At 41.3% G+C, this 10,143-nt stretch overlaps 1 protein-coding gene across 1 annotated transcript; it reads right to left on the reverse strand.

The window, feature by feature from the left end:
* Positions 1–2,709: 2,709 nt before the first annotated feature.
* LOC132884653 (CMRF35-like molecule 8) lies at positions 2,710–8,212 on the reverse strand. Its single transcript, XM_060918491.1, has 5 exons — positions 8,068–8,212; positions 6,864–7,208; positions 3,831–3,953; positions 3,618–3,722; positions 2,710–2,861 (listed from the first exon to the last, which is right to left on the reverse strand). Exons 1-5 carry the CDS (start codon positions 8,171–8,173, stop codon positions 2,710–2,712), a joined length of 831 nt encoding a protein of 276 aa, XP_060774474.1. The 5' UTR covers positions 8,174–8,212.
* Between the last annotated feature and the right edge of the window lie 1,931 nt (positions 8,213–10,143).

Consider the following 10,143-nt stretch of genomic DNA (forward strand, 5'->3'; position numbering starts at 1 on the left):
TTGGAATGCAGGGGAAAAAAAAAACTGGTGGCTTTAGCTAAATTGGCAAAATGTGGGTTGATATGAAATAGACTGCAGTTTAGAACCTGGGACACAATCCACGACTAAAGCTGTTTTCATATTTCTAATAATGACTCAAGTTCTTAATTATAATTAAACTAACTTTTTCTTTCTTTCTTTTTCGAGCATTCATATTCCCAAACGTATTCAAACCTCAGTCCTGCACTTGGGGGGGTAATGTACTAAGATTGCAAGCTGCCAATAACACAACAGAGGAAGAAGACACACACCTGCACACTCACTTCACTGTTACATTTATGTATTCTCTGATTGTTAGGAAGGAGTCTTGCCTCGCCTCTGAAGACTCTGACTTGGAAGGACATGTCCTACCAAGGAAAGATCCTCGACATTGAGGAAAAACCCAATATTTCATTAGAGGACAGAAAACACAGGCCTTAAATAAGGGTAACAAATTAGGTGACACAAAACACATGCACAATCAAGGAAGGAAGTGGAGCAAACAACAAAAGAAGAAGAATAAAAAAAAAATAAAGGAAGGGTGACTTCTGGTGGTTTGGAGAGGAATTGCCCATGGTGATCATGACAAGTCCGGCCAATTTAAAGGATATGGGACATGGATTTTTACCTGGGCATAATTATGTATAAAGGACATAAGAAATGCCATCTAAATCACTGCAGGGCGTCAAAAATGTGAAAATCATCACATTATTCAAGTTTTTCTATACATCAGCGTAAAACAAGGATTCGTTAATGAGCTAGGTGGTCACGTGACCCGTGATGTCACAAAAACTTTCCAAGGAGCCAGCGCTTGGGAATCTAATGTAAACAGGTTACCGAAATGGACACCATCGACAGTGACATTCCCGATGTTTCACAGAGATGTGAAGTTAGACCCTATCAATTCGAACCGATAGCTGGAAATTCACATGAACATGGATCTTGTATTTACTCTGATGGGTCAGATGATTCTGAGAGTGAGAGTTCATTCAGCCCTCATGAAACTGAAAGCGGTCGGCTCGATAACACATCCTGGTAAGTTAAAAACAATTCTGCTCAAAGGCTAATGATCTGTTGAAAGAAGTATTATTTTTGTATCATACATTGAAAGTTCATCATAGATCTAGCTAAAGTCCGTTGCAAGCTAGTTTTTTTTTTTGCTGATATTTTTCGAGATTGATTGAGATACAATGCTTCCAGAGTCCGAGATGAAAACATTCAAAATGGCGAAACGAGTCAGAATTATGATAATCAATAATTGATTCACCCAAAATTATAATACTAATCCTTACCTCAGCTTTCAGTAGCTTAGCGCAGAGCTCTTCAACAGGGGGGTCGCGAAATCACACTGGATCACTCATATCAACAAAAATATTCCTGCCCTGTCCCCTGGCACCGGATTCAGCCGTGATTTTTCACGGCTGAATCGCGCAGATCTGATTTTAAAAAAAATAGCGATGTTGGTTCATGGAGCATGAGGCATGAAGTGTAAGGATGAGAGAGAGGCGGTTTGGGTCGGGAAGCTGTGCGCATTTGTGCAGCCTGGCGCAGGTGTGCGCGGCTTCCCGATTTGAACTGTTTTTTTTTTTCTCATCCTTATGCTTCCTGTTTCATGAATTAATATCGCTCAGTACCTGAGTATTAATGTTGAAAGAATCCTCAGTGAAATGGTCCGAATACAGTTTGTGGGAAACAGTAGGTGCAAAGTTTTTATCAACAGGTGTTCTGTAAAGTTGTCCTACCAAGCCTACTGCGCATGCGCGAAGCCTACTGCGCATGCGCAGGTGAGCCCACACTTTCCTCAGCTTCGGGTCCTTGGGGAATGCAAAAAAACTTACTCCAGGGCATTTCCCATTGGAATTATTGCAACCATAAGCAGCACAATACACCATGATGTCCAATGTATGATGTCCAATGTACTTTAAAGACTATAAAAACAATTTTCTTGTCATCCACTTCTCCATTCATCTACCCGCTTGTGCTGTGCCCGAAAGTTTTTGTGACGTATGATCACATGACAGCGGCTCTTCCGGTTATAAAATATGCATATCGGAAGTCGAGCAGAAATGCCATATAATCATCACGAATATAACGATTTTGCTGAATTTAATAGATGATTTTGTATTTGTTGATGCAATTAATTCATATTTTTAATGGAAAGAAACTGATATAGCGTGCTTTTATGTTTCATGTCCCATGTCCTTTAAGCAACAGAACAATGTACTGATCTTTACTTCAAACATGGCCTGTAGATTTCCAGCTACCTGACATGACCTCATCACCTATCAAGTGACCCATTTGGGCTTCGTTGTTGAAGAAGAAGAAATATCTGAAGAAAGCATCCATCCATTATCTGTAACTGCTTATCCTGTGCAGGGTTGCAGGTAAGCTGGAGCCTATCCCAGCTGACTGTGGGCAAGAGGCAGGGAAGACCCTGGACAAGTCACCAGATCATCACAGGGCTGACACCAATTCATACTCACACCTACAGCCATCAGTTAGCCAAACCTGCATGTGGGGGAAACCGGAGCAAACACACAGACACAGGGAGAACATGCAAACTGCACACAGAAAGGCCTCTGTTGGCCACTGGGCTTGAACCCAGAACCTTCTTGCTGTGAGGAAACAGTGCTAACCACTACACCACCGTTCCACCCCTGAAGAAAGCAATAGATCCCGAATGATAAGAAACTAGCCACATGAAGTAACATGATTGACTGAAGCAGAGTCACATGAGAGCTCTTCCTTCTTGAAGATAATCGGAGGAACTCCATCATTAGAGCTGGTGGCCTTGGTGTGAAATCTCACTGTTGCATAATTCAGACTTTCAGGAGATTTCTCCGCTGAGACACATGTGGGTAACTGAACTGTGGAGTAGATGTCCTGATCACAGGGGATTGTGGGTAGTTGAACAGTAGAATAAACAAGAGAATCACAGGGGCTTGTGGGTAATTCTGTGTTGTATAAATAGATTGAGGATCAGAGGAGATTGTTGGTAGTTGTACAGAAGAAAAATCTGTGAAAGTTCCAGCATTTGATGCAGAAAGTCGTCCAGTGTCTTTAATCTCCTCATACTCACAGACAGCAAGCAGAACATGCGAGCAAAGAGAAACAAAAAATATAAAATTTCACACTTTTTTGTGCAAAATACAATAAGTGTTGGTCACACACACACACACACACACACACACACACACACACACACACACACACACACACAATTACCTCTTGGTCATTTCCTGAGCTTTCGATAAAACTCCTGCCAGTTGCAGCTCTACCTGCTGAAAACAGCAGCCAAGTCATCAGCAATTGTTCTAAATGATCTTATTTTTAATTTTGGATTTCGTTATATTTTGTAATCAGTGATGAATCATTAATTTCCAGTAAATGCTTTACATTAGTCCATTACAGGGCATCACATACCCACCTACCAGCATGTTTTTATTTAGTGGGATATTCAAAAGAGTAACCCAAGCTCAGGATTGAATGCGGGACACTGAAACTGTGATGCAGCAATAGGACCTGCTGTACCATGAACCAGTTACACTAAACTGAATGTGTTCAACATTTGAGAATGTGTTGTGCTTGTATGTGGGTACCTCGCGTCTTGCGTCTTCTTAGTACAATCACAAAGACGAATGAGATTCCAATCAGAAACAGCAGCAGAATTATAAACACAGGGATCACAGTGGAAGCTGGAAATCCTGGAAGAGAAACAGTCAATTTAACAAACATGCTGATCCATCATAAGGGATCAGATTCATCAAAGTCATGGAGTTAGACTATGGGGGTGATGGGGATCTGAGCAGAACCTGGTGGAGGAGAAGCTGCTGTAGGCTCAGATGATGAAGATGATGATGATGGTGGTGATGAAGATGATGATGACGATGATGAAGGTTGTTTTGGCTTCAGGGTTGAAACTGGGACACGTGGATCTAAAGCAGTGAAAGTTTAGTTACAGTGGTGCTTGAAAGTTTGTGAACCCTTTAGAATTTTCTATATTTCTGCATGAATATGACCTAAAACATCATCAGATTTTCACACAAGTCCTAAAAGTAGATAAAGAGAACCCAGTTAAACAAATGAGACAAAAATATTTTACTTGGTCATTTTTTTTATTGAGGAAAATGATCCAATATTACATATCTGTGAGTGGCAAAAGTATGTGAACCTCTAGGATTAGCAGTTAATTTGAAGGTGAAATTAGAGTCAGGTGTTTTCAAATCAGTGGGATGACAATCAGGTGTGAGTGGGCACCCTGTTTTATTTAAAGAACAGGGATCTATCAAAGTCTGATCTCCACAACACGTGTTTGTGGAAGTGTATCATGGCAGGAACCAAGGAGATTTCTGAGGACCTCAGAAAAAGCGTTGTTGATGCTCATCAGGTTGGAAAATGTTACAAAACCATCTCTAAAGAGTTTGGACTCCACCAATCCACAGTCAGACAGATTGTGTACAAATGGAGGAAATTCAAGACCATTGTTACCCTCCCCAGGAGTGGTCAATCAACAAAGATCACTCCAAGAGCAAGGCATGTAATAGTCGGCGAGGTCACAAAGGACCCCACGGTAACTTCTAAGCAACTGAAGGCCTCTCTCACATTGGCTAATGTTAATGTTCATGAGTCCACCATCAGGAGAACACTGAACAACAATGGTGTGCATGGCAGGGTTGCAAGAAGAAAGCCACTGCTCTCCAAAATGAACAATGCTGCTAGTCTACAGTTTGCTAAAGATCACATGGACAAGCCAGAAGGCTATTGGAAAAATGTTTTGTGGACGGATGAGACCAAAATAGAACTTTTTGGTTTAAATGAGAAGCGTTATGTTTGGAGAAAGGAAAACACTGCATTCCAGCATAAGAACCTTATCCTATCTGTGAAACATGATGGTGGTAGTATCATGGTTTGGGCCTGTTTTGCTGCAGCTGGGCCAGGACGGCTTGCCATCATTATGCTTGCTGAATTATACCAGTGAATTCTCAAGGAAAATGTCAGGACATCTGTCCATGAACTGAGTCCCTGTCCACACGGCAATGGATTCAGGTGACTCCGATACAACTGCTTATCATTTAGGCCTGGCATCCACACGGCACCGGCGTTTTGGGTGCCCAAAATGCAATCTTTTTGAGAGCGGGTTCCAGAGTGGAAAGATCTGGCAACGTTGCCGTTGTGAAGTCGTCTGGATGAGTAGAACGGATTTGTTTATGATGACGTCACAACCACATGACTGTGAGTGCTTCACGCCGGGTAGAAGTGTAACGAACCCGATGAGAGTTGTCAACAAATCCTATAACTTGGTTCATGAAACGCGCTTACAAAATATTTTCACTGTGAATATTTATTGTGTAATGGTGCAAAGTGAGAGAGAGAGAGAGAGAGAGAGAGACTCTGCCCTTAGGGCAGAGTCAATCCCGCCAGCAAAAATAGGGAAAAAAAGGAGCGATCTCACCTCTTCAGATGTTGGTTTAAGTCCTACAATACATTCCTCAAAAAGGGCGTAGAAGAGCAAATTAATCCATCAATGTGTAGCATTCAATTTATTCCGGACCATTAAAGACGCCGCCTTCCACGTAGAATCATACGTCATCCTCGCCGCCATATTGGATAGGTCAAAGCAGAGAATAAAGATTAGCTGTGTTTAACTGTACCAACAGGTTTGCCGTCCAAACGAGATCACATTGGATTACCTTTCAGAGGTGAGACTGGAAAAATACTTTTCATTGTATTTGGTCATTATAATGTAATTTTACGAACAGATTTTCCTGACTTTGTGGCTAATATGAAGTCTCGCGCATAATAGTTTATGCGCATGCATCCTTACTTCTTCTATTGTTCTAGTGTCTCCGAAGGGACCGTCTTACAGCGCCCCTAGAGGTGTGGCATGTGTATTGCATCGTTTTCAGCAAGCGTTGCGTTGCCATATGGACCTGATATTTTACTGATCGTTGCCCATTTGGACGCGATATATTTTTAAATAACATCTCGTTGCCGTTGTCGTGTGGATGTAGCCTAACCCTAATCTCAAGAGAAGGTGGGTCATGCAGCAAGACAACGACCCTAAGCACACAAGTCGTTCTACCAAAGAATGGTTAAAGAAGAATAAAGTTAATGTTTTGGAATGGCCAAGTCAAAGTCCTGACCTTAATCCAATGGAAATGTTGTGGCAGGACCTGAAGCGAGCAGTTCATGTGAGGAAACCCACCAACATCCCAGAGTTGAAGCTGTTCTGTATGGAGGAATGGGCTAAAATTCCTCCAAGCTGGTGTGCAGGACTGATCAACAGTTACCAGAAACATTAGTTGCAGTTATTGCTGCACAAGGGGGTCACACCAGATACTGAAAGCAAAGGTTCACATACTTTTGCCACGCACAAATATGTAATATTGGATCATTTTCCTCAATAAATAAATGACCAAGTATAATATTTTTGTCTCATTTGTTTAACTGGGTTCTCTTTATCTACTTTTAGGACTTGTGTGAAAATCTGATGATGTTTTAGGTCATATTTATGCAGAAATATAGAAAATTATGAAGGGTTCACAAACTTTCAAGCACCACTGTAGATAATGAATGAGAAAGTGAGTAAATCTAGTATATGACTGATAGCAGTGCAGATGCAACACTATACAGTGTACATTTTGTATGTGTGGAACTTCAGAAATACTGACTGCTGTTTGTACATCTGATAAACCACAGGAAGAGTACTGAAGCAACAATATTTTTGTACTATAATTATCATTATATTATCATTATATTGTAAGTTAGTCTTGGTTAGGATGTGCACTGACACTGTAGTGTCAGAATAGTTCATATAATGTGTCTGCATGTCTCTCCGAACTCACCAGTCGCTCTCAGGTTGATCTGTGTGAAATAAACCTTGTATCCATGATCAGATGTCCCGGCTCCTTCAGCTCCACACCAGTATTCACCAGAGTCCTGCTCAGTCACATTTCTAATACTGACAGTGAAGATTTGTTTTGCTCTGTCATCATACAGGGAGAATTTCCCCTCATTTACATACTTTCTACTTTCTTTAACAGAGCCTTTATAAAAACAAGCAGCTTGTTGCAGCGTCTTCTTGCAGAGAAACTTGGGGTCACTCCTGAGGGATTCTGGGTATTTACAGCTGATGTTCAAATATCCTCCTACATGAACAGTCTTACTGATGGACTTCTCATAGGACAGATCTGCAAATCAAAACCAATCAGATCAGTTTATATGTGTATGTGTGTATTAGCTCTGATTAACAACACGCATACAGTAAATTTACATAAAAATATAATCACAACATGTTTCTTCTGCTAAAATCCATAATTATAGCTGCTCATCTTCTGCTACATTCAGCTTCACTACAGTGTAGGTCTCTATTTCATCAGACACAACAACAGCACACGAATATGTTCCAGTGTCCTCCGTAATCAGCTCTCTGATAAACACACTGAAGAATCCTGCACTTCTGCTGTCATGAATTGAGAATCTGCCATCATGTGACCATTCACTGTTTAGTTTTGTTGTTATTTGATTAAAACACCACTGATCAGCTCCGTTCTTACAGAAAGATTTTGGTTTGTCTTTATATTCATCCTCATATCTGCACTTGATGTTGATTCCTCCCCTTGCATATGCTCTCACTTCTCTAGAGACCAAGTCCCCTGTTCAAAACAAGTTCAAATCATGCACAATTCATTAAAACTGGAAATAACTATTACAATTTTATACTGGAATTCAAGTTTTAAGAAAATATTTTTCTTTCAAGATGATGTCTCTCTGGCAAATTCCTGACGATGCACATGATTCAATTTGTATGAAAATTTCTTAAAGTTCAGGTCACAGTTAGACAATTGAAATCAGAAAACTCATGGTCATAAAAAGGCAGGAGTGAAACAGCAGGCAAACTGAGCAGTACAGGGCAATCAGAAACCAAATGAAGTGATGTTATAAATAATAAAGTTTTTATGTTAATAAAGTATGATTAGCCGGTACTTTGTTTGTTAATGACACTGAAGCTTTGGGGAGATAAACAGAAGGCAGTGGTGGGAGACTCACCTTCCTTTACCTTCAGTTCCACAGCTGTATAATTGTCGAACTGTGCAGTTCTATCAACTCCACAGTGGTACGTCCCAGTGTCCTGTACAGTGAGCTCTCTGATCATCACCCTGAACTCTGCTGATTTGGTGTCATCAAACAGTGAGAATCGTCCTGAATTTACCCACTCATTTTTATCTCCGGTCTTTATTTGGTTAGAACAGACCAACCATGAACCCTTACAGAAATATTTTGGGTTTGGTGTGTATTCTGTATCATACTTGCACTTGATAAGGACTCCTCCTCCTGAATATCCTGTTACTTCCTTGGAGGCTCCTCCATCTAACAAAACACCAAACATCCATCTGAGCAAAACCTTCCTTCCTGTAACACTGCTGCTGATAGTGAGGATTATTTTGAAGTGCGTTTCTTTACCGGAGATCAGGCAGAGGGTGAAGATGAGGAGGATCTTCATCCTGAGTTCACACTCACAGATCACCACACCAACTCCACTTCAGAAAGATATTAAAGCTCCTGTTCTGTTCCACACTGTTACTGTCTCTGTCCTGCTCTGTAAATGTTCTGTCTTCATCTGTGTCTTGACCAGAAAGTGCTGCATCCCCCACTTCCTCTTGTAGCCTTGAGAGAAAGAGCTGCACAGCAAGTTTGTGTCTGAAATATATGTGTGAATTACATCAGCGCACTACAAATGCTTTCATATTAGTGACACAAAAACGAGCCTCTTATTACTTTTTGTATGTAAACAATCATATGAAAGTGTCCGAGTGTTTAATATTATCGTTCTGCATGTGAGCGTATTTCTCCATGTGAGTTATTTTTCCTCTCAGTGCTCCAGTGTTAACTTTACTGAGGATATTTATTACTCCATGTCAGTGTGTACTGATCTACTGCCAGAAGGCCTCGACTGCCCTCTAGACCACAAGGTGCGACACAGAGGAAGAAAGATACAGTTTAAACTGAACACTACAGTATTCACTCTGGATGGTTAAAATTTTAATAATCAGAGAGCAGGACTTTATCTGAATTGTAGAAGTGTCTGGTGCTGCTTTGGGAAAACACATAATTACATATTCACATCATCTGAAGTTCTTAGATCAGTTTCCTGCATAACAACACCGCTGTGTGTCTGTGAACACTAGGGGTGTAACACAATGACACTTTCTGTCCCTGTATCTGTTCAATGCTCTAAATATCCAGATTTGCATGAAAATTTTCACTAATTCACTCATACAAATGACATGTTTATAGAGATCCTAGCCTGGACACTCTGTATATAATGTGTTTATATGCCTGCTTAATGAAAGCTGATCCATAGTAATGTACATGCATGGAGTGATGCTTAGTGTCAGTGTATCTATAATGAGTGCATGTGAGTCTGATAAGTGTGTTCACCTTTTTAATCTGCTGCTTGTGTTGTGAATGAGATTTAAATAATTTTCTTCTGAGAAAAACAGTGTGATTGTTAAACGCACATGGACTTCTAGTGGATTATTAAAAAGTTTTACTCGACTTATTACTCAAATTATTCATTAGGATCGGCCTCAATCTGTGTACTTTATTCCAACAGAGTTATCAGTCTGATTAACAGGTTATAAAGCCGCATGTAAACATCATCACTGTGGTGGATTCATTTCAATACTGAGCTGGAATTGTTTACCATTTTGTAATTTTCACCCCAATCTGGATGCCGTACTTCACGTTTCTGTATCTATTTTTTGTCTCGTCTCGTCTCGTCTTCTTCCGCTTATCCAGGACCGGGTCGCGGAGGCAGCAGTCTAAGCATGGAAGCCCAAACTTCCCTTTCCCCAGACACCTCGGCCAGCTCCTCGGGAAGAACACCGAGGCGTTCCCAGGCCAGCCGAGAGACATAGTCCCTCCAGCGTGTCCTGGGTCTTCCCCGGGGCCTCCTCCCGGGGGGACATGCCTGGAACACCTCCCCAGGGAGGCGTCCAGGAGGCATCCGAAAAAGATGCCCGAGCCACCTCAGCTGGTTCCTCTCGATGTGGAGGAGCAGCGGCTCTACTCCGAGCTCCTCCCGAGTGACTGTGCTTCTCACCCTATCTCTAAGGGAGCGCC

The sequence above is a fragment of the Neoarius graeffei genome, chromosome 4 (genome assembly GCF_027579695.1).
Source record: "Neoarius graeffei isolate fNeoGra1 chromosome 4, fNeoGra1.pri, whole genome shotgun sequence".
In the NCBI taxonomy this organism is placed as follows: domain Eukaryota; kingdom Metazoa; phylum Chordata; class Actinopteri; order Siluriformes; family Ariidae; genus Neoarius; species Neoarius graeffei.